Here is a 24,644-nt window from a genome sequence, read left to right as displayed (position 1 = left end):
GTGCTGTTAATCCTCCTTACTCTGAGGAACTGGCTATAAGGCAAAGCATGCTTGGTATAATGCAGATGTGCACTATTATAATGAAGTAACGAATTGGAAGAGGTTGGTATTCGGAAGATGCCAGTATAAATGCTGCCCTCTCTTAATTCCACTTTCACATCCAAAAACTCTAAAACCGTACCCCCAAAATGAGATGTAAATTTCATATTCATTGTGTTCACGCGCCCCAGATATTCCACAAATTGAGCAAACACATCCTGCGCACCATCCCACACAATAAAGATATCATCGACATACCTTATATACAGCTTGATGTGCTTCAAAAAAGGGTTGTCAATAGAATAAACCAATTTTTCCTCGAAGATGGCTAAGAAGAGATTAGCCAGGGTACATGAGACCGATGTACCCATGGCAGTACCTTACTTCTGTTTATACCATGAGTCATCAAATTGAAAAGCATTATGATTAAGAACAAAAAACAAGCCTTCACAAGTATAGTCAATCGTTTCAAGAGCGTGGATATCCGAAAGGAAAGACCTTTAAAATTGGCCCCATAGACCATATGGTACGGGATTTTATCTCTTATAAAACTACTCATGTGGTTTATGCTATTTTTTGCCCGTGTGGCTTCTACTATATAGGTAAAACCTTTACTATCCTACAACAAACACTGGAGTAAAAAGTCCCATACAAGCGTATAAAAAATGGTAACAATAAATTTTATTAGATATAACAAAATAAATACAGACTAACAAGACATGGTCCAGGATGGTGCACATACAGAGGACACAGGCTGTAGTCGCAGAGTGGGCTTAACAAAACGGATCACACAGTACTAAACATAATATAGCTATGTCATAGAAAGTGCATAGTGCAGCATAAAGTGCTTAAGTATATGCAACTACATCCCTATAGAGGATAGAGTCTCCATATAAATCATGCCATATATATGGTTAAAGGGGATATAGAAACAAGAAGTGAAACGCTCATCTTACCCATGAATCTAAGCCAGTCTGTGTCTGCAGCAGCCCCGACACGCGTTTTGCGTTGGGCTTCCTCGGGGGGCTGTAAACATGTGTGTGCTGAGGGTTTATTTATATCAAAGAAGCACCTGTGTGTGATCATCAGCGCCATTATCGGCGCATGCGCAGTGTCATGCAGGCACGCTATTGTGCAGCAGCTCCTGCACATCCTGTGATGGGGCGGGGAGAGGGAAATCCCTCGTGACGTCAATAATCCGCCGCATCACATACTGGAGGCAGGAGGAGATGTCGCGATCGCCATTTTGGAATAGGGAAGATTACCGATTGTAAGTATGGAGTGAAAAATACTAAAATGTGATAAGGGTACTATATATCTGTGATCATATACACAGTGAAAATATTAAAATAACAATATACACTGAGGCTCTCCCCCAAAAAAAGGAGGCATACTAATAGCTTGAAAAGACAAGGTATACAGAAGTGTAGAAGTGATACATATAATATATATATCTAAAATAGTGAGTGTATGCAGAAGAGACTCACACCCCATTAGGTAGAAATTAGGTAGAGATACTCTACTCATATCAATAAAATTAAATTAAATTAAAATTAAAATGAGGCACAAGACTCCAAATGTGAAACTCAAAAACAGAGAAAAATTATTTATACATATACAAATAAGATAAACAAATCGATGTACTCCTGCCTCCATTTCAATCTTGGACAATATAAGGTTTTCATCCGATGTCCAGCTGAAAATGCCTCTTGATATCGTGACAAACCCCAGATATTCAGGAGATAGATTATTGAGGACGATGTAACAATGAAGAAACAGTACTACATAGAGAAAATATATAAAACACACACAATTAAAATCCAGAAACATCCAGAGATACCTAAAAACTGATCCAAAATAGATTATAGGAAAGGTGAGAAACTAAGTTGTTCGTTCAGGCCTTGTGGGGACATGGTGCCTAAAATTGCTATCCAGCGACATTCCAGTTGTGCTAGTTTCCGTTTTGTGTCCCCACCTCTAATTCCACATCTCACATGGTCAATGCCAACAATTTTTAGATCTTTTGGGTTGCATACATGGTGTAACCTAAAATGGCGGGGTATAGTTTTTAAAGTAGCAATGTCTTCCACCTTGCTGGCTGCCATGATATCTCTTATATGCTCACGTGTCCTGACCCTTAGTTCTCGTGAAGTAAGACCCACATAGGACAGGCCACATGAGCATTTAGCCATATATACCACAAATGTGGTGCTGCAGCTAATATAATCTGTGATTTTAAATTCTTTGAGGCCATCTGCCGAGGTAAAAGACATGGCCCTTATATGGTTACGACATGCCAAACAGTCTCCACAAGGATAAAATCCCCACCTACGTTTGCCCGCTGCAAAAATGGTCGGGGCCTTAGTTGTATAATGGCTTTTGACCAGCATATCTCTCAGATTCTTACCCCTCCTTGCTGTCATAAGTGGTTCATCTGAGAGACATTTTGCGAGTGTGGGTTCGGTTTTTAGAATGGGCCAGTGTCTACTTAGAACATTTCTCATTAATCCCCATTGATGATTAAATGTAGATATATAGTGAATTTTACCTTCCTCTTCTTTCCTTGGTTTACATGATTGAGAGAGTAGATCACATCTCTTCTTGTTTCTGGCACGAGTAAGACCCTGGTTTATGCTCCTATTGCTGTATCCGCGTGCGTGGAATCTCTCCCCAAGGTCCACAGATTGTCTGTCAAAGGCCTCCTCCGTAGAACAGATTCTTCTCATCCTGAGAAACTGCCCAATAGGTATAGCTCCAATCGTGGCGTTAAGATGGGACGAAGAAGCATGGAGGAGTGCGTTAACAGAAGTATCCTTCCGAAACACATCAGTGTGTACATAACCATCCTCCTGGACCAGCAGCCGTATATCCAAAAATGATAACTCTTTACTACTATAGCTATAGGTGAGCCTGATGTTGAGGCTGTTGCAATTCAAATCCTGCATAAATAGCTTAAGTTGTTCCACCGAGCCATGCCAAATAAATAAAATGTCATCAATGTACCGATACCACCCCAGAATCCGCAAGGCGGAGTGCGCGCCCCCCTGAAATATGCCCCTCTCCCAGTGGCCAAGGAAGAGGTTAGCATAAGAGGGTGCGCACGCCGCCCCCATAGCTGTACTGCGGCTCTGGAGGTAGTATCGGTCCTTAAAAGTAAAAAAATTATGTGTCAGGATGAAACGCAAGAGCCTCAACACCAGGTCACACATCTCTGAGTCTATGCTGCTGGACCCGAGAAAAAAGTTAACGGCCTCTAAACCATCATCATGGCGGATAGAAGTGTAGAGTGTCTCTACATCCGCCGTGACTAGGAGCATTTCTGGTTCTAATGTAAGGCCATCAAGTCTTCTCAAGACGTCCGTAGTGTCCCTGACATAGGAGGGTAGAGTCTCTACCTGTGATCTAAGGTAATGATCTATAAATTTACATATGGGATCACACATCCCTCCTATGCCAGAGACAATCGGATGCCCTGGAGGATTGACAGAGTCTTTGTGGACCTTGGGGAGGAGATAAAAAGTAGGTACTACCGGGTATTTCACCACCAATCCATCAAACAATTTCTTATTAATAGTACCCTTATAAAGCGCCTCTTCAAGTATCTCAACCAACTCAGCCATAAAGTCAGAAAGGTGATTCTGAGTAAGTAATGTGTACGTTTCTCTATTACGTAGCTGTTTGAATGCTTCTCTCTCATATTTGTCGGAAGGCCAAACCACCACGTTTCCACCCTTGTCAGAGGGTTTAATTACAACATCCTCTAGTGCCATAATCTCACGTAAAGCGTTCCTCTGACGCCACGTGAGATTATCATTTTTATTTTTGTTATTAATATTTTTTAATTCTGCAGCAACCAGATTGGTAAAAATTTCAACCTGTGGGCAGAGTGACAAGGGAGGAAACGTGGTGGATTTAGCAGAAATAGATGGAGGGGGGATACCTGTGGATGGGCCAGCGGACTCATTCTCCAACTCCTCCAAGATAGAAATAGCTTCTTGTTCGGTGATATAAGTACTCTCCGTTACAGGGCGTGAGTGAAGCTTTTTCAAGACAAGCTTCCGTGAAAAAAGGTGAAGGTCTTTTAGCGCTGTAAAGTAATCATAATTATTACATGGGGAAAATGATAGACCGAGGCTCAACACTTCACATTGTGCCTCCGTGAGTGGGATTTGTGAGAGATTGATTACCTCTAAATTGGCGTTTTTGGATCTCTTCTCCTTCTGTGGAGACGTAGGGGTTTTCCTTTTATTCCCAAATCTAGTCACTTTTTGCCACCGATCCTTCTGTGTATCAACTTTCTCAGGTCCATTTCTTCCCCTATCGCTAACAGATGACCTCTCATCCACAGATGAAACGGATGAAAAGGACACTGACCTCGCCCTTGAAATCTGTCTCCTATTGGTCTGATTCATCCTCCATCTATACACCCTATTATTCTGGGCATCTGCAACGTCTCTTTGGTATTTTTTTGTTTTAATGGCCACAATGTCCTTCTCCCATTTCTGAATCTCTGTATCCAAATCATTTTTAAAGGTATTATCATTCTCAGGGGTGAGCATGTTGTTAATCTCTTGCTGAATCTCATTTAAATCTTTGTCAATCTCACTCATAGTTGCTTCATTATTCTTAATCAAAAGTGCCATGAAACCTTTGGAGCATGCTGATGCAACTTCCTCCCATTGATTCTTAAATGTTTCGTCCTCTATATTGAATGAGGGGAAAACCTGGACCCGAAGTCCTCTTGGGATCAACCCACATGAAATATATCTTTCCGAAAAGGACTTATTCCACCATAGGCGGGTTCTTTTTTGTAATAAGTCTTTATACTTGGTAGTCAGGTCAGATAGGTCTCTGGATCTGGATTCTAAAACTGTACAAGCACCACCGCTGAAAACCTTGTCCAGCTGTAAAAGCCACGTCTTTTCACACGCTTTGAAGTCCATTTGATCAATGGAAAAGGCTGTGAACACACAGAAAAATTCTAAGAACAGATACCACTGATACATCTCTTAGAAAAAGGTACCGGGATATAATATCCTATACATGTGGACAATATCACTGTCACAAGCGGAGTGTCCTTGTGACAGTGATATTGTCCACATGTATAGGATATTATATCCCGGTACCTTTTTCTAAGAGATGTATCAGTGGTATCTGTTCATAGGTAAAACCTTTAGTCCACTTTTTGTACGTGTGAGGGAACATTTTAACTCAATCCGTACCGGCAAAGGAGTTCCCCGTCTCATCAATCATGTGACACAATGCCATAATGCGGACACTAGATCACTCTCATTTGTGGGTTTGGAAAGCGTAGCTTTACCGCGACGGGGCGACAATCTCAATAGGATCCTTTTGAGGAGGGAGGTGAAGTGGATATTGCGCACGGGCGCTACGGGACCAATGGGTCTTAATGAAAAAATAGACGTGTCGGTATTCTTGTGTGCTTTTTGTAATTATTATTAGAATAACGCTTATTTCCGCAGTTCTGTTCTTTTTATCCATAAACTGTTTGTAATTTGTTTAGTTCTCTTATGTTTGTTTATTGATGTATTTTTGATTCACATTTGGGTAAAAGGGGTTGTTTTCATGTATGATGTCATGAGGTGGGAGGGGTATACATGTTTAAATGGTTACCTCATTTCCCCTTTGATTATCTGGATCTGTAGAAACGCAGTGTGCGCAAAACTGCTGTCATCCTTTGGTTGCATGTTCTCCCTGTCTGAATCGCACATGTCCTAATATAGACTAGTTTTATTCATAGGGACTGGTGAGTGCAACCGTTTTTTTTCTTCTTTTTTGAATTATCGTTTACTTTTCGGTGTTGCACCCAAAGTGCCCTTGTTTAGAGGTGGTGATTTAAATGCTGGAGCCACAGTATATGGTACACTGATAGATGAGCGTGAGAAGTAGCAGTGCAGGTAAGATTTTTTTCTTCTTTTTTTGAAATATGTGAATCAGCTTGGTCCACTTCTATGGGAGCAGTGGTGTAATGAATGACCCTGCCCTATGCATTTGGAGCGCCCACTAGGACCATGGGCAGGGTCGGACTGGCCATCGGGCACTTCTGGCAAATGCCAGAAGGGCTGGTGCCAGGAGTGGGCCGCTGCCGCTATCAGCGGCGCCAGGGCCGACTCCTCCCTCCAGCGCCGACTCACCCCCCCGATCGCCCGCTCCGCAAAGATAATGACTAGGGCTAGTAATGGTCTCTTTGCAAGCTGACGTAGTAAGAGCATTAAAGATATGTCGGTGCATAACCACGTACAATCTGATTGTAATAATTGGTTGACACAGGGGCACCTAAGGGCAATTACAGGTGTGGGTAATGTAATTTTTGCTCTTTTCATCTTACCGGAAAGACCTTTAAAATTGGCCCCATAGACCATATGGCATGGGATTTTATCTCTTGTAAAACTACTCACATGGTTTATGCTATTTTTTGCCCATGTGGCCTCTACTATATAGGTAAATATATATAAGTCGTGTGACAGATGAGTCGTGTTTTGGCGGACCGTCGGCACAAAAAAAGTTACATGTAACTTTTTTTGTGCGTCGTGTCCGCCATTTCCTCCCCGGACATTACAATGGGGCAGCGGATGCATTGAAAAACTGCATCCGCTGCCCCCGTTGTGCTTTTATTTCACAGCATGTGTCGGTACGTTTGGCCAACGCAAGGCGACGGCCCCGTACCGACGCTGGTGTGAAAGTAGCCTAAGTCTCCAGTAAAGACTTACTCTGATAAAGCAGAGCTGAGTCAGTGATCAGAGTACAGAAGTGCGATGATAACTCTGCTGTGCTCTGAACACGGTGCAGAAAGGCAATCAGCAGCTAGTGTTGTACTACTAACGTCAGGCTACAAACATCGCTCACCACTAAACATACCTCATACCGGACCTCTGCATCTCGGCACCTCCTGTCATGGCTGTGTTTAGAATGGAGTTACTCCTATGAGAACCTCTTTCCAGCAGTTGCTCTCTATGAGGTGACTGGAGTGAAGTTTCTGGAGCAAGGTCCTCACAGGAGCAACTGCAATCTAGACTTCTCATCCCTGACAGGAATAGAAAGGAAGAAGATTGTAGAACAGAGAAGATTCTCACAGACACTCTAAACTAGTTGCCTTATTACAGAACTGGCTAGAATGGAGTTACTGAAGTGAGGAGCCCAGGTTATAATGAGATGCAGGGATAAATATTACAGGAGGGGGTTTTTTTTCTAGAGCAAAAATTAAGTCATATATTGAACAAGCTTTATAAATGTAATGATTTCTTGGCTTTTTAATGCTTTTTTTTGTGATATCGCTCAAGTTTTTAACGGAGTAAACATAAAAAATTGTACAGTTTTAAAATATGTGTATGCATTTCTATATGGCCAACAAATTATGCAAGATTGTCTTTTTTTAATCAATAAATCTTGCATATTTCTTATCGATTTTTGTAATATAAAAAATTACACATAGCGTTGATTGTTCAGTTTACAGTATATAGAAGTAAACTTTTCCAGTATGTACAAAAGTCTTGGCCACTCCCAACATTTTGAAGAGTGGGTTTAGCTTTGCCAGGAAAGACATGACAAATCGCAGCTGAAATAATCATCAAAGGGAACCTGTCACCCCCCCCCCCCGGGCCTTTTTAACTAAAAGAGCCACCTTGTGCAGCACTAATGCTGCATTCTATCAAGGAGGCTCTTTTATTTGGGGTCCCTTCCAACGCTTAAATATTTATTTTCAGAATTTGTCCCTCGTACCTGTAGTCTGTCCGGGGGGCATGTCTTTTCCCCCTGGGCACAAATGCCTCCCAGCCATCGCTCAGCCCCTCTGTGAGCCGGGCACCGCCTCCTTTGCAGTCATTAACGTCCCCGGTGCTTGCGCTGTAAGTTTTTTTTGGGGGGGTTTGTGCTGCCCCTCGACTCCCATCACATGATGGGGGCTTACAGCGCAGGCGCCGGGGACGTTAATGACTGCAAAGGAGGTGGAGCCTGGCACACAGAGGAGCTGAGGGATGGCTGGGAGGCGTTTGTGTCTGGGGGAAAAGACATGCCCCCAGACACACTACAGGTATGAGGGGCAAATTGTAAAAATGAATATTTCAGTGGTGGAAGGGACCCAAAATAAAAGAGCCACCTTCACAGAATGCAGCATTAGTGCTGCACAAGTGGCTCTTTTAGTTAAAAATGCCAGGGGGGGTGACAGGTTCCCTTTAATAATTTACAACACAAGTGACTTAAATGATGAACGAATTGTATCTGGTGATTTATCGTAAATTATGCCAGTTCTGTGATGTAAATCATGATGACTGTTGGCTATGATCCGTCAAGGTCTTCCCCATCTCTGCAAATCGACGCTCACTCTTCAAAATTGTGGTACAGAGACTTGTGTACCCAGGGGAAAAGTAGATTTCCAATCCGTAACTTTTTTATATTACAAAAACCAATAGTAAAAATGCAGAAACCCTTCCCCACGAATAACATTATCCCCCTTCCTCTCACAGCCACCAGCAGGCAACATCATCATAAACCTTATCCCTGCACAGCTTTCCTGCATGAAACCCCACTGAAGTAATATCTCCCCCTATACAGCACAGCTCCCAGCATGCATCATCATTATCATCATTCTCATTTCCCCTTGAGAAAGCTACATGCGAAACGCGTGTCAGGGCTGTACTCTCCATCGGTAAGTAATATCACCTATTACCTCTCCTCTCAGCTTCACCCTTTGTTTATTTCCATCTGTGCTTTGTTATTACATATGGTGTTCAGAAACAGTCTGTATAGGTGCTTTCCACATTGAGTGCTGTGTGATATGTTTGGGATCCATTTGTTGCCCTTCAATCTTTACTCCTTATTTTGACACATTTGTAATTAATGGAACTTTTTTTATGAATTTCTTCAAAAAAATTGTTTTTTATTTCATTGGTGGTTTATGGTTGCTCCAATTTTCCGGTGTTCTGCTTATGCTAGTAGTACTCCACTGCTTCACTCCACTGTATTTAATATGGGGGGAAGTTAAACTTTAGTCATCTACCCTTATATATGAATACTTTTTCACAGAACCCCAGCATGCAGCATCTTTATCATCATCCCCTTTTGCCACACAGACCCCCATCATGTAGCATTATTATCTTCATCCCCTTGTCCACGCAGACTTAATGCAGCCCCACACAAAGAACATCAACCCCTTTTCTGTGAAAGCCCCCCTACATGTTGCAGCGGCACCTTTCCTATGAAAGCAGCCCTATACAAGAAGCAGCAGCTGCCTTCTTATGAACGCCCCCCTAATAATTAGCCCCATACAAATAGCAGCAGCCACTTTCCTACAAAAACCACCACAATAAGCAGCTCCATGCAAGTTCCAGCCGCCCCTTTCCCTGTGCAATCTTCCACCTTGCAGCCACCATATAGTAAGACCACTCATGTTTCTTTTACCCCATAATACATCCTCAGACTGGATCTGCACTGTAGGAGTGCCCCACTCCCTTCTGTGACATAATCCCTTGACCATCTTGTCACTGCTGGGCCTGAGCACTGTGGGCAGTGGCAGGGGAAATTGGAGCTCACAGCATAGCTGTGGGCTTCATAAAAATGGTGCCGATCTCCTCCCATAGCTTTGAACTTGACATCACAATGGATGTGCCCAGTTCACGGGAGAAGGTAGCCAAAATGTAGTAGATGTGGTCGGAGACCGAATACAGACTCCAGTGCACAGGAGCTGACGTATTTGAGATGTATAACTGTCATTACACACCGGCTTCAATGTCCCCTCTGGCTGTGGTCAGTGCTGTGTGCGGCAGAGTCTTGGTACCAGCGCCAGTTTTTTATAATAGGTGCCGTCCTTAGATAATGTCCTCACTAGTAGTGAGGCACCTATTATAAAAAAAACTGGTGTCAGTACCAGGACTCTGCCGCACACAGCACTGACCACGGCCAGAGGGGACATTGAAGCCCACAACAATAAGTCCCCTGATTATTATTATTATTATTTATTTATATAGCACCATTAATTCCATGGTGCTGTACATGAGAAGGGGTTACATCAAAATACAAATATCACTTACAGTAAACAAAACTAACAACGACAAACTGGTACAGAGGGAAGAGGACCCTGCCCTTGCGGGCTTACATTCTACAGGATTATGGGGAAGGAGACAGTAGGTCGAGGGTTGCAGTAGCTCCAATGGTGTTGAGGTGGCCGTGTGGTCTTTACAGGCTGTAAGCTTCTTTGAAGAGATGGGTTTTCAGGTTTCTTTTGAAGGATTCAAAAGTAGTGGATAACCGGATGTGTTGGGGCACTGAATTCCAGAGGATGGGTGATATTCGGGAGAAGTCTTGGATGCGATTGGGTGAGGAGCGAATAAGCGTGGAGGAGAGGAGGAGGTCTTGGGAGGACCGGAGAGTACGTGAGGAAAGATATTGAGAGATTAGTGTGGAAATATACGGAGGAGAAAGATTATGGATGGCTTTGTAGGTCAGTGTTAGTAATTTAAACTGGATACGCTGAGAAATTTGGAGCCAGTGAAGGGATTTGCAAAGAGGAGAAGCAGGAGTGTAGCGAGGAGAGAGATTAACTAGTCGGGCAGCAGAGTTAAGGATGGACTGGAGGGGTGCGAGAGTGTTAGAAGGTAGGCCACAGACGAGTATGTTGCATTAGTCGAGGCGGGAGATGATTAGAGCATGCACGAGCATTTTGGTAGAGTGTGGGTTGAGGAAAGGACGGATCCTGGAAATATTTTTGAGCTGGAGGCGACAGGAGGTGGCGAGAGCTTAGATGTGCGATTTGAAGGACAGGGCAGAGTCAAGGAGAAGTCATTATTATGGGGGACTTCAACTACCCTGAAATAGATTGGGGAACAGAAACCTGCAGTTCCAGCAAAGGTAATCGGTTTTTGACAACTATGAGAGACAATTACCTTTCACAACTGGTTCAGGACCCAACAAGGAGGGGGGCACTGCTAGACCTAATATTAACCAACAGGCCAGACCGCATATCAAATATAAGGGTTGGGGGTCACTTGGGGAATAGTGATCACAAAATAATAAGTTTTCATGTAACCTTTAATAAGATGGGTAGTAGGGGGATGACAAGGACACTAAACTTCAGGAGGGCAAATTTCCAACGGATGAGAGAGGATCTTGGTGCAATTAACTGGGACGATATCCTGAGACACAAAAATACACAAAGAAAATGGGAGACATTTATTAGCATCCTGGATAGGACCTGTGCACAGTATATACCGTATGGGAATAAACATACTAGAAATAGGAGGAAACCAATATGGCTAAATAGAGCTGTAAGGGGCGCAATAAGGGACAAAAAGAAAGCATTTAGAGAATTAAAGGAAGTAGGTAGTGAGGAGGCATTAAATAAATACAGAAAATTAAATACATTCTGTAAAAAGCAAATCAAGGCAGCAAAGATTGAGACAGAGAGACTCATTGCCAGAGAGAGTAAAAATAATCCCAAAATATTCTTTAACTATATAAATAGTAAGAAACTAAAAAGTGACAGTGTTGGCCCCCTTAAAAATAGTCTGGGTGAAATGGTGGATGAGGATGAGGAAAAAGCCAATATGCTAAATGACTTTTTTTCATCAGTATTTACAAAAGAAAATCCCATGGCAGACAAAATGACTAGTGATAAAAATTCCCCATTAAATGTCACCTGCTTAACCCAGCAGGAAGTACAGCGGCGTCTAAAAATAACTAAAATTGACAAATCTCCGGGCCCGGATGGGATACACCCCCGAGTACTGCAGGAACTAAGTACAGTTATTGATAGACCATTATTTTTAATCTTTAAAGACTCCATAATAACAGGGTCTGTACCACAGGACTGGCGTATAGCAAATGTGGTGCCAATATTCAAAAAAGGGGCAAAAACTGAACTCGGTAATTATAGGCCAGTAAGTTTAACCTCTACTGTGGGTAAAATCCTGGAGGGCATTCTAAGGGATACTATACTGGAGTACCTGAAGAGGAATAACCTTATGACCCAGTATCAGCACGGGTTTACTAGGGACCGTTCATGTCAGACTAATTTGATCAGCTTCTATGAAGAGGTAAGTTCCGGACTGGACCAAGGGAACCCAGTGGACGTAGTATATATGGACTTTTCCAAAGCTTTTGATACGGTGCCACACAAAAGGTTGTTACATAAAATGAGAGTAATGGGGATAGGGGAAAATATGTGTAAGTGGGTTGAGAGCTGGCTCAGGGATAGGAAACAAAGGGTGGTTATTAATGGAGCACACTCGGACTGGGTCACGGTTAGCAGTGGGGTACCACAGGGGTCAGTATTGGGCCCTCTTCTTTTTAACATATTTATTAATGACCTTGTAGGGGGCATTCAGAGTAGAATTTCAATATTTGCAGATGACACTAAACTCTGCAGGGTAATCAATACAGGGGAGGACAATTTTATATTACAGGATGATTTATGTAAACTAGAAGCTTGGGCTGATAAATGGCAAATGAGCTTTAATGGGGATAAATGTAAGGTCATGCACTTGGGTAGAAGTAATAAGATGTATAACTATGTGCTTAATTCTAAAACTCTGGGCAAAACCGTCAATGAAAAAGACCTGGGTGTATGGGTGGATGACAAACTCATATTCAGTGGCCAGTGTCAGGCAGCTGCTACAAAGGCAAATAAAATAATGGGATGTATTAAAAGAGGCATAGATGCTCATGAGGAGAACATAATTTTACCTCTATACAAGTCACTAGTTCGACCACACTTAGAATACTGTGCACAGTTCTGGTCTCCGGTGTATAAGAAAGACATAGCTGAACTGGAGCGGGTGCAGAGAAGAGCGACCAAGGTTATTAGAGGACTGAGGGGTCTGCAATACCAAGATAGGTTATTACACTTGGGGCTATTTAGTTTGGAAAAACGAAGACTAAGGGGTGATCTTATGTTAATGTATAAATATATGAGGGGACAGTACAAAGACCTTTCTGATGATCTTTTTAATCATAGACCTGAGACAGGGACAAGGGGGCATCCTCTACGTCTGGAGGAAAGAAGGTTTAAGCATAATAACAGACGCGGATTCTTTACTGTAAGAGCAGTGAGACTATGGAACTCTCTGCCGTATGATGTTGTAATGAGTGATTCATTAATTAAATTTAAGAGGGGACTGGATACCTTTCTGGAAAAGTATAATGTTACAGGGTATATACACTAGATTCCTTGATAAGGCGTTGATCCAGGGAACTAGTCTGATTGCCGTATGTGGAGTCGGGAAGGAATTTTTTTCCCCATGGTGGAGTTACTCTTTGCCACATGGGGTTTTTTTGCCTTCCCCTGGATCAACATGTTAGGGCATGTTAGGTTAGGCTATGGGTTGAACTAGATGGACTTACAGTCTTCCTTCAACCTTAATAACTATGTAAGGGTTACTCCGAGGCAGCGTATTTTGGGGACAGGGGAAAGTGTAATTTCATTTATTTTGATAGATAGATCAGGTAGGGAAGATATGCGAGATGGAGGAAAGATAATTAGTTCAGATTTGTCCACATTGAACTTGAGGAAGCGAGAGGAGAAGAAGGAGGATATGGCTGATAGACACTCTGGGATTCTGGAGAGCAGAGAGGTGACATCTGGGCCAGAGAGGTAGATCTGAGTGTCATCGGCATATAGATGGTACTGGAAGCTATAGGACCTTATGAGATGTCCCAGGCCGAGTGTATATATTGAGAAGAGTAAGGGTTCTAGGACAGAGCCTTGGGGGACACCAACAGAGAGGGGGCGAGATGAAGAGGTAGTATGGGAGAAGGAAACGCTAAATGTGCGGTTAGCAAGGTATGAGGAGATCCAAGATAGGGCAATGTCTTTGACCCCAAAGGAAGAGAGGATCTGTAGTAGAAGGCAGTGGTCAACTGTGTCGAAGGCAGAGGACAGGTCTAGGAGGAGGAGTATAGAGAATTGTCTGTTAGCTTTGGCTGTAAGTCATTAGTAATTTTGGTCAGGGCAGTCTCAGTGGAATGGTGGGGACGGAAGCCAGATTGTAGGTTGTCGAAGAGAGAGTTAGATGCAAAGTGAGAGGAAAGTTCAGCATGGACGTGCTGCTCAAGGAGTTTGGATGCAAATGGGAGCAAAGATATGGGGCGATAGCTGGACATACCGCTTGGGTCAAGGGATGGCTTTTTGAGGATAGGTGTGATTGTGGGATGTTTGAAGGCAGAGGGGAAGGTACCAGAAGTTAGTGAAAGGTTGAAGAGATGGGTTAGGGATGGGATTAGTGTGGTGGTGAGGTTGGGGAGGAGGTGGGATGGGATGGGGTCAAGTGCACAAGTGGTGAGGTGTGATTTGGAGAGAAGATGAGCAAGCTCCCCTTCAGAGATTTTTGGAGAGTGAAGTTATGGGGTTTGGGCATTGGTCTCTCATACAAAGGGGTTGTGGTGGTTGGACAACAAAGACTTGCCTTGTTTGGTCTATCTTATTTTTTAAGTGCGTGACAAAGTCCTCGGCAACGATTAGGGAAGTCGGAGGGGGCAGTGGTGGGCAGAGGAGGGAGTTAAAAGTGTTGAACAACTGTTTGGGGTTGTGGGATAAGGAAGATAGGAGGGTTGTGAAGTAGGCCTGTTTAGCAGAGGTGAGAGCTGATTTGAATGCCAGTGTTGCTTGTTTGAGTGCAGTGAAATCATCTTGTGAATGCGTTTTCTTCCAACGCCGTTCTGCAAATCTCAATACTTGACATAACAAAGCTTTTTAGTGATGTTATTGTGCCAGGGTTGTCTATTGGTTCGTCGCGCTCTGCTATGCATGACAGGGGCAACGGTGTCAATAGCTGATGCAAGAGTGGCATTGTAGAAAGCAGTGGCAGTGTCTGTGTCGTGGAGTGAGGATATAGAGGACAGTGGTAGGATAGAGTCAGAGAGTGTGTGGGTGTCTAGGTGTGCGAGGTTACAGCGTGGGTGCGCATGGTGCTGGACATGGGTGACAGGTGAGGAGGAGAGGGATGAGAAAGTGAGTAGATGGTGGTCAGATAGAGGGAGAGGGGAGGTGGTGAAGTTAGATAGGGAGCATAAACTGGTGAAGACCAGGTCTAATGTGTGTCTGTCTGTGTGGGTGGCTGAGGAGGACCACTGAGTAAGTCCAAAGGATGAAGTAAGGGACAGGAGTTTGGAGGCTGCTGACTGGTGGGTGTCAATGGGGATATTGAAGTCACCCATGATGATGGTAGGAATGTCAGCAGAGAGAAAGTGAAGGAGCCAGGTGGAGAATTGGTAAATAAAGGCAGTGGTCGGGCCCGGAGGTCGGTATATGATGGCCATTTGGAGGTTGTAGGGGGAGTAGATGCGGACAGAGTGGACTTCAAAAGAGGGGAGGATAAGGGAGGGTAGAGGTGGGATTGGGTTAAAGGTACAGTTGGAAGAAAGGAGAAGGCCCACTCCTCCACCATGTTTGTTGCCAGGGCGAGGAGTGTGGGTGAAGTGGAGGCCACCGTAACATAGTGCAGCAGGGGAGGCTGTGTCAGAGGGTGTCAGCCATGTTTCAGTGATGCCCAGAAAGAAAAGATTACGAGAGGTAAAGAGGTCATGAATCACGTGGAGTTTATTGCAGATGGAGCGGGCATTCCATAGTGATCCAGAGAGAGGGTGCAAAGGGGTGGGTGTCATGGGCACGGATTTGAGGTGGGCAAGATTTTGGGTGTTTATATAGGGTTGGGAGCGATAGGAGGGGGTAGTAATGGGAGGTATGAGCTGTGGGGGTCCAGGATTGGGAGATATGTCTCCAGCACTGAGGAGAAGCAGAGAGAGACAGAGCAGGTGGGAGAAGGAGAGTGGGCGGCTTATTTTGTGTGTTATTAGAGATCTGAGGTTGAGGAGCAGGTCAACGGAGGAGGTCAGGTGGGGAGGCAGGAGGGAAAGAGAGATTATTACTTGGTTAGGGGGTGCTGGGGTTTGAGGATAGTGAAGGAGAGTGAGGAGTAAGGAAGCCAGAACTGTTAGAGCGTATGTCAGCATGATGAGAATATGTATGGGGAAATGGAATGAAATTTAGTACAGTTATTAACAGTGGTTAGTCTTACCTTCTGTTCACTTCTAGCTCATTTCTGGCATATTTCTGCTATAATATTTGCAGTTATCCTTTTAGCGACATCCTTATAGAGACAGACCAGTGACTCTGAATTTATAACAGGCTAAGGGCTCATGAAAAAGGCCAGGTGTGATCAGGAGGGAGGGGCAGCAGGAAGACTGGTCACAGACACAGGAGGGGATTAATTAGAAGTCAGAAGGGAAAATGCAAGGGGAAATAGATCAAAATGGAAAGATAAAGCCAAACTGTGTATTGGCATCAAGGAATTAAAATGAGAAAACATGCAGGGGAATGGAGAAAAAAACAAACCAAAAAAAAAAACAGTCATAGCAGCCAGCGGACATACCAGGAAGGAATAGCAGGGTGAGGAAGATCAGGAAAGTTGGGTGATGGTGATGGGATTGGGGTAGCAGCCAGCAGACATACCTGAGGATGAAGCAGATAGGTTGTCAGATTGATAGCAATAACAAAGCATAGCAAAGATAAAAATAAAAATGAAGCATCTATAGCAGGGGGTTATTTTTCTGGCATATTTCTGCTATAATATTTGCAGTTATCGTTTTAGCGACATCCCTATAGAGACAGACCATGAACCCTTAGGCCATGTGCACACGTTCAGGTTTTTTCGCGTTTTTTTCGCGTTTTTTCGCAATAAAATCGCGATAAAAACGTAAAAAAACTGCTTACATATGGTTCCCAATCGTTTTTATGTATTCCGCAAAAATAGTGCAAACGTTGCGTTTTTTTCCGCAAAAAAAACGAATCGCTGAAAAAAAAGCAACATGTTCATTAATTTTGCGGAATCTCTGATTTCCCGCACACATAGCCTTGCATTGAAACGCTAGAAATCCACAAACATATAAAAAAATGCGGATTTCTAGCGTTATTTTTGCGGTAAAACAGGAAGTGACAACACAATGTCAATCCCATAATGGCCATCCCATCATGCCATGCATGCATATCCCATAAAATCCAGGAAGCGGAAACTCCCACATTCCCGTCTTCCTGCTTATAGCTGCCGTCATGGAGTGCTACGATCGCATGAGCCTGGATGTGGTGCAGATGATAAGTGTGGTAAGTGTGTGTGTGTGTGTGTCTGTGTATATAGTGTATATATGTGTGTGTGTCTGTGTGTATATATGTGTGTGTGTCTGTGTATATATGTGTGTGTGCGTGTGTTCGGACATCGGCCGATGAGACTACACCCATCGGCTTTTGTCTGTTACCTCCAAGTCGTTGCAGCAGGCTCAGCTCGATGGGAGCAGTATTTCCCATCGAACTGTCCCTGCTGTTATTTACTGTAATGTTATTGTGGCCCCCACCCCCTAAATATCCAAATAAATTGTACCAATAATTTCCCCCATAAAATGTCCCCAAAAATAATTGTCATTGGTGACCAGTGGTTACGGCCCCATTCCCCCTAACAATACAATCACCCCCACACAAAATTATCATTGGTGGCCAGTGGTAAATTAATGTATTAAATATTTGTTATAGTCCCTTTAATTAATTTACATTGGTGGCCAATGTTTAATAATTAACATTGGTGGCCAGTGGAAATAATATATAACTCTATTATGTCCCCATTAAATTTCATTTTCATTGGTGGGCAGTGGAAAACCAAAAAAAAATGTTTCCACTTTCCATAATATTCCTTTTCATTGGTGGCCAGTGGCTACCTGTGGAAATAAATTATATATACACCTGTCCCCGCCGATCGCCACCTAAAATAAATTAAAAAAAACAAACCCATACTCACCTAAACGCCCAATTCCACGAATCCCTCGTCAGAAAAAAAGTAAAAAAACAAACCACAAAGTATACCTACCCTCCGCAGCATCCAATTAAACGAGTGTCCCACGAGGATCTTAAGTTTAGAGCAGCCACATAACATGTGACTGCTCTAAACCGCGGCCGCCGATACAATGAACGGGATCGTAAAGCGATCCCGTTCACTGTATACCGAGTTCTCCCGAAGGCAGCTCGCGCTGTTCGGGTGAACTCGTTCGGTAGTCACTGCGGCTGCGCGGACTCTCCGGCTGACCGGAGATGAACTCTGGAGCGTGGGAAATTTTTTCTCATGCTATCTGTTCATCTCCGTTCAGCCGCTGAGGCTGCGCAGAGATGATATATGTCATGTGCAGTGATGTTTACAAGGGGACTGGTGCATTAGCACCGGTTCCTTTGTAAATCAAATTTTTTTTTTAACCCTTGGATTACCAGTTTAATAAAATGTGGTTAAAAACTGGGTGTCTTTATTTCATTAAAATTTTGAAATCATTTGTGTCTGTCTTTATTAACCCTTTTCATATGCAAGGGTTAACAATGGATAGGTGACATAATTGACGCCTCTCCATTATTAATCTGGCTTAATGTCACCTTACAATAGCAAGGTGACATTAACCCTTCATTACCCCATATCCCACCGCTACACGGGAGTGGGAAGAGAGTGGCCAAGTGCCAGAATAGGCGCATCTTCCAGATGTGCCTTCTCTGGGGTGGCTGGGGGCAGATGTTTGTAGCCAGGGGGGGCCAATAACCATGGACCCTCTCCTGGCTATTAATATCTGCCGTCAGTCACTGGCTTTACCACTCTGGCGGAGAAAATTGCGCGGGAGCCTACGCCATTTTTTCCCGTGATTTAACCCTTTAATAGCTTTAGCGCCCAAATATGGCCCCCTCCAAAAAAATGACATGGTTTACTGTATGTTATTCCATATAAGAGAAGAGAGGAGATATAAAAAGCCGGGAATTTAATTACAGGCCTTTCTGCAATCTAGCGCTGTATGCAATAGTAAAATATATATATATATATATATATATGTATATATATATACACACACACACACACACACACTAGATGGTGGCCCGATATATGTGGTATGTCGCACAGCCCACATAGTATATCGTGCAGGCCACATAGTATATAGCACTGCCCATGTAGTATATTGCCCTGCCACTTATATAGCACAGCCCATGTAGTATATAGCACAGCCACGTATATAGCACAGCCCATGTAGTATATAGCACAGGCCATGTAGTATATTGCCCAGCCACGTATATAGCACAGCCCATGTAGTATATTGCCCAGCCCATGTAGTATATTGCCCAGCCCATGTAGTATATAGCACAGCACATGTAGTATATTGCCCATCCACTTATTTAGCACATCCCATGTAGTATATAGCACAGGCCACGTAGTATATTGCCCAGCCACGTATATAGCACAGCCCATGTAGTATATTGCCCAGCCACTTATATAGCACAGCCCATGTAGTATATTGCCGAGCCACGTATATAGCACAGGCCACGTAGTATATAGCCCAACCACGTATATAGCACAGGCCATGTAGTATATTGCCCAGCCACTTATATAGCACAGCCCATGTAGTATATAGCACAGCCCATGTAGTATATAGCACAGGCCACGTAGTATATAGCCCAGCCACGTAGTAGCAGGGAGAAAAATTTTGTGTGTAACGACCCAAAAAACCTTCACTTACATGTATTTTCTTGCACACGATCTTTGTGCATCTGTAGATAACCGTATATTTCTTTTCGTTCACTATAAATTTTAATACAAATTTTCCCTTGTAATCTGTTATTTTTCAGATTGAAAAACACCCTGAGGTCTGGGACCGGTCAAATGAGAATTACAAGGGGTCAAAGCGTGATGCCTGGCCCAAGATTGTAACAACTCTATTTCGGCCTGAGTGGCCGAATCTACCTAAACAGTGGCAAACAACAATTTGTAAGTATTGATTTTTTAAATTTTTTTGAAAAAGTAAGGAAATGGGATTTGTAATATTTTATTTTTAAATTCTTTCATTTCAGTGGGCGATGTGAGGAAGAGGTGGCGGTCAGTGACAGATCAATTCATGAAGTCCCTCAAGACTCCGAGTGGCAGCTCACCGCCAAGGAAGAGGGTGCCATATGCAGACCAGCTGCAGTTTATATTGGGAAGCCGGAGTTTGAGGAGGTAGTTTATATATAAAAATTGTTTAGCTTGACGTAATGATTGAAAATAGTATTTTTTTAACATTGTTTTTTTTCTTTGGTCTGCAGAACTGAAAGCAACGTCTGTGCCCAAACACCTCCGGACCTAGGTGACACCACGGAGGACAATATTGGAGAGGAAGTAGAAGAATGCAGGATGGGCAGCCAAGCTTCTCCGGGGGACATGTCTTTGTCCGGAAGGTCACAAGAGGTTACCGATACCTTTGGAGAACGTGACATAGCACCTCGTGCGGGAGAAGTTTTGGACTCTAACACTGCTTCTACTTCCTCGGACGCTGCAGCCAACTCTGGTGGTGGTGTGTCGAGGCACATGGGGATGGGGGCTGCTTCTGCCCGTCCCGTGGCTTTGAGAAGGGCGGCACCAAAGAAGTCTAAACAAGCTCAAGTTATAGAAAACTTAACAAGCCGTACGCTCAATCTGCTAGACAATTCGGCAAAGCAAGATGAGCAAGACAAATTTGGGTCACTTTTGGCAGACCGCCTTAGAACACTGCCACGGGACAAGCAGCAAATGTACATGACAGCAGCCAATTGTCTGTTAACGGCAATTGATGGGACATCCACCCTACCCCCAGCCCAACAAATTATGATGGGTATTTTTAATATTTTTAATAACCCCATTGTGCCTCCACCACCACCACCAGCAGCCGCACCGCAGCGTTATGGGCAGGCGGCAACATACAGGGCCGACCACGTAGAGGCCTACAGTTATGGCCATACACCTGGATCTACAGCAACTGGCCATCGTACCAGTACACCCAATTCCAGTCTCTCCTCCCAACATGACTCATTTACGGATTATGGATACCAACCGGAATATCACAATTTTTGAGATTTGATGTCTCCTCCTTTTTGAGTAGAGATGGGAGTGTAGACAATGTTTTACTGTGATGAGAGTTCCAGCCCAAATGTGAATAAGTTATTTACGTTTTTTTTAAAAAAATATATAAGTTTATTGAAAAAAAAATTTTGTTATTGATTTTTGGATATTACATCAGCTAATGTATCTTCCTTTAATAATCTTCACAACATTTTCTGTTATGTAATAAAATTATTTTTTAATTTAATAAAAAAAGTTTTGTTATACTACTCTGAGTTGGAATGATTACAAAATGTGAAGACCGGATAATGTGATCTGATGAAGCAACATTAACAAAAAAACCAAACATGGAAACGATAATTATTAAAATCATATTTTGTATTTATTAACGATTATTTGCTTTCATATTGATGATTAAAAAGGGGCCTTGGTAGATAGGAAATAGGCTTTGCTAGATAGGGATTAGGCCTCGCATTTTCTCTGTTGTTATCATCTCTGCCGTACAGACTGGTTCCTTATTTGTATGGGTTTGGCCATCATATGTTCTCTGCTGTTATCGCTGACGTCCAGGCTTGGGCCTTGATTCGGTTTAGGCATCCGATCTTCTCTGCAGTTCAGGCTGCTCAACACCGGCACAAGAGTATTGCCAGTGCACGGCACCTTCAGGACTCATGAAGTAGTCTGCGAATGTTTCTCTCACACGCACACCTGAGTTACATTGCCTTCCTTGACCAAAGTTGTCCACTGCAACTAATTCCGACACCTGTGGCTCCTCAACTACCTCTGTGCTGTATTCCCGAGCATAGTTGTGGAGCACACAGCATGCCTTTATCACAGTGTCCACGGTCTCCGGATCTAACTGGATGGCAGTGTGAAAAATCCTCCACCGACTACACATGATCCCGAAGGTACATTCCACATATCTTCGTGCACGGCACAGCCTGTAATTAAAAATCCTACGCCGATCATCCAGTGCTCTTCGTGGGTATGGGCGCAGCAGGTTGGGCTTTAAGGGAAATGCCTCATCCAATACCATCACAAAGGGCACTGGATGTGTGGAACCCGGCAAAGGTCTTGGGGCTGGGAGCGTGCCGCCATCTCGAAGAATTTGCAGCACCCGAGAGTCCCCAGAACTGCCATAAGCACCGACGTCGATGGCAACAAACTTGTAATGTGCGTCAGCCACCGCCATCAGGACAACAGAAAAATACTTCTTATAATTAAAGAAGCTTGATCCTGATCGTGGTGGCTGCTGAACCCTTACATGTTTGCCATCAACAGCACCTACGCAGTTGGGGAAATTGGCCACAGTTTGAAAACCAGCTGCAACCTGCAGCCAAGTCTCCTCGGTTGGGCAAGGCATCACGATGGGCTGCAACGTCTGCCAGATGACGGTACATGTGCACCGTACAATTTGTGAGATGGTGGATTTGCCTAGCCTAAATTGGAGGTGCAGGGATGTGTAGCTCTCTCCTGTAGCTAAAAACCTGATGAGAGAAAAAAAAATTCTTTAGAATAACTAATAATGGGGGCACTCGCAGCATTGTGGCAGCACTATGGGGGAACTGGCAGCATTATGGGGGCACTCGCAGCATTGCGGCAGCATTATGGTTGAACTGGCAGCATTATGGCAGCATAATTGGGGCACTCGCAGCATTGCGGCAGCATTATGGGGGAACTGGCAGCATTGTGGCAGCATAATGGGGGCACTCGCAGCATTGCGGCAGCACTGTGGGGGAACTGGCAGCATTATGGGGGCACTCGCAGCATTGCGGCAGCATTATGGGGGAACTGGCAGCATTGTGGCAGCATAATGGGGGCACTCGCAGCATTGCGGCAGCACTATGGGGGAACTGGCAGCATTATGGGGGCACTCGCAGCATTGCGGCAGCATTATGGTTGAACTGGCAGCATTATGGCAGCATAATGGGGGCACTCGCAGCATTGAGGCAGCATTATGGGGGAACTGGCAGCATTGTGGCAGCATAATGGGGGCACTCGCAGCATTGCGGCAGCACTATGGGGGAACTGGCAGCATTATGGGGGCACTCGCAGCATTGCGGCAGCATTATGGTTGAACTGGCAGCATTATGGCAGCATAATGGGGGCAATCGCAGCATTGCGGCAGCATTATGGGGGAACTGGCAGCATTATGGGGCACTCGCACTATTGCGGCAGCATTAATAGGGAAACTGGCAGCATTGTGGCAGCATTTAGGGGGCACTCGCAGCAAGGCCTTACCGCAAGGTGATGAGCAGCCTTTCCTCTGCAGAGATTGCTCTTCGCATGACCGTATCTTCATAACTGAGGTGTGGACCAAGAAGAATTAGAAGACGATCAAATGCCTCAATGGAAAGCCGGCAAAACTGAGTAAATTTATCTGGAAAGCTGAAAAGAAAAAGAAAAAAAAAATTAAAGTCAAATAATTTTAAACACACATTTTAAACATAATGTACGTTGTATACCGCAATAAAAAGTTACAAATAAAATCAGCTGTCAATATACAATTTCTCCCTATATCTTACCTCCTTAAATCCCAGTAAAGGACATGGAAGTGTCCCTTTTCCTCCCGTTCCTGAATAATGGGATGAACCCACATCCTTTTTTGACGTCTGCTATTCCTTCTTCTCCGAGATTGCTCCTATGGGAGAATATAGAATGTATTATTACATGGAACTGTACAACGCATGGAAAACTGCTGCCAATCCGCAGCGTCATAAACTCGGCATCTCCGCAGCCTAAGGCTGGGTTAACATTGCGTTCCCCCAGTCCGTTAGCCGGATTTCGTTACACCGCTGCGTAACGCGGTGAAACGTAGTCTGCTAGCGCCGTCATTGACTCCTATGTCGGACGCATCGCAAGCCATGTGCCATCATTTGAGTGACGGTCGGACCCCGAGACTCGGACTGCAGCGTTGCCGTGTCTGTCACTGCTAGTGCTGATAGAGCTAGCAGATGCTCTATCTGCGCTAGCGATGTGCCAAAGTCAGCACTTGCGTTACAGCAGCCCGTAAACGTATGTGTTGAACGGGCTGCTGTACACAGTGTGAAACCAGCCTAATACGCAAAGTGTTCACATCTAATGACATTATCTTACCTGCTCGCTGTGGTGGTGCAGCAAAAGCAGTGCCGTATGCAACAGTAGCCGGTTCTGTTGTGGAGTAAGATGATGGTGCGGCATGTTGAATCCAACAAGGAAGCAAAATGGAGAAGAGGGGTTGGACCAGGAAATGACCTCATGGGAGTTTTTTTTTTTACAACCAACTTTGTGTTCTAAAAAACGCACAAAAAACGCATTAAAAAACGCACAAAAAATGCACAAAAAACGCATAAGGATTTCCTGGGAGTGGTGCCAGATTTTCCTCAGGAAAATCTCAGGAAAATTCTGCACAAATTCTGCACAAAATCCTGACGTGTGCACATACCCTAATATCTAAGAGGGAAACACGTTGTGCAATAGAGTGAGCTGAACAATGGCTGATAAGTACCATGGCTATGTGGAAACTTTTTTTGGAACTACTTGACTGTATACTCATTGATGTGCTGTTCTGTTTAATCAGGAGAGAAATGAGGCCACTGATTTACTTGTGGGATCTCTGAACTATGTTCAGTTTGTCAGTACTCTGTTGCTTTTTTTGTCATGGATTTGTCGTTGATAGACACGGCACATGACTATTTGAACTTTATGGGCATTAAGCAATAGAGATATTCAATGCTGCATTTGCTATTTTTTGAT

The 24,644-nt window shown here is 43.9% G+C and overlaps 1 protein-coding gene across 1 annotated transcript; it reads right to left on the bottom strand.

Annotated features, from left to right (window-relative positions):
- Positions 1-21,398: 21,398 nt before the first annotated feature.
- LOC143783251 (uncharacterized) lies at positions 21,399-24,089 on the bottom strand. Its single transcript, XM_077271667.1, has 5 exons — positions 24,006-24,089; positions 23,435-23,550; positions 23,151-23,297; positions 22,121-22,396; positions 21,399-21,528 (listed from the first exon to the last, which is right to left on the bottom strand). Exons 1-5 carry the CDS (start codon positions 24,087-24,089, stop codon positions 21,399-21,401), a joined length of 753 nt encoding a protein of 250 aa, XP_077127782.1.
- Positions 24,090-24,644: the final 555 nt, after the last annotated feature.

The sequence above is a fragment of the Ranitomeya variabilis genome, chromosome 6 (assembly GCF_051348905.1).
Source record: "Ranitomeya variabilis isolate aRanVar5 chromosome 6, aRanVar5.hap1, whole genome shotgun sequence".
Classification (NCBI taxonomy): domain Eukaryota; kingdom Metazoa; phylum Chordata; class Amphibia; order Anura; family Dendrobatidae; genus Ranitomeya; species Ranitomeya variabilis.
The sequence above is the reverse complement of the archived record's forward strand: the minus strand, read 5'-3'. Positions and strand labels throughout refer to the sequence as shown.

Excerpts from the sequence above, each read along its gene's own strand:
- LOC143783251 (XM_077271667.1), bottom strand. The coding sequence starts at position 24,089 with ATGCCGCACCATCATCTTACTCCACAACAGAACCGGCTACTGTTGCAT. Across the intron at positions 23,551-24,005 it reads TGCACCACCACAGCGAGCAG|GAGCAATCTCGGAGAAGAAG; the intron begins GTAAGATAATGT and ends ATTCTCCCATAG. Across the intron at positions 21,529-22,120 it reads AGCTTCTTTAATTATAAGAA|CCTGAACTGCAGAGAAGATC; the intron begins GTATTTTTCTGT and ends GGTGTTGAGCAG.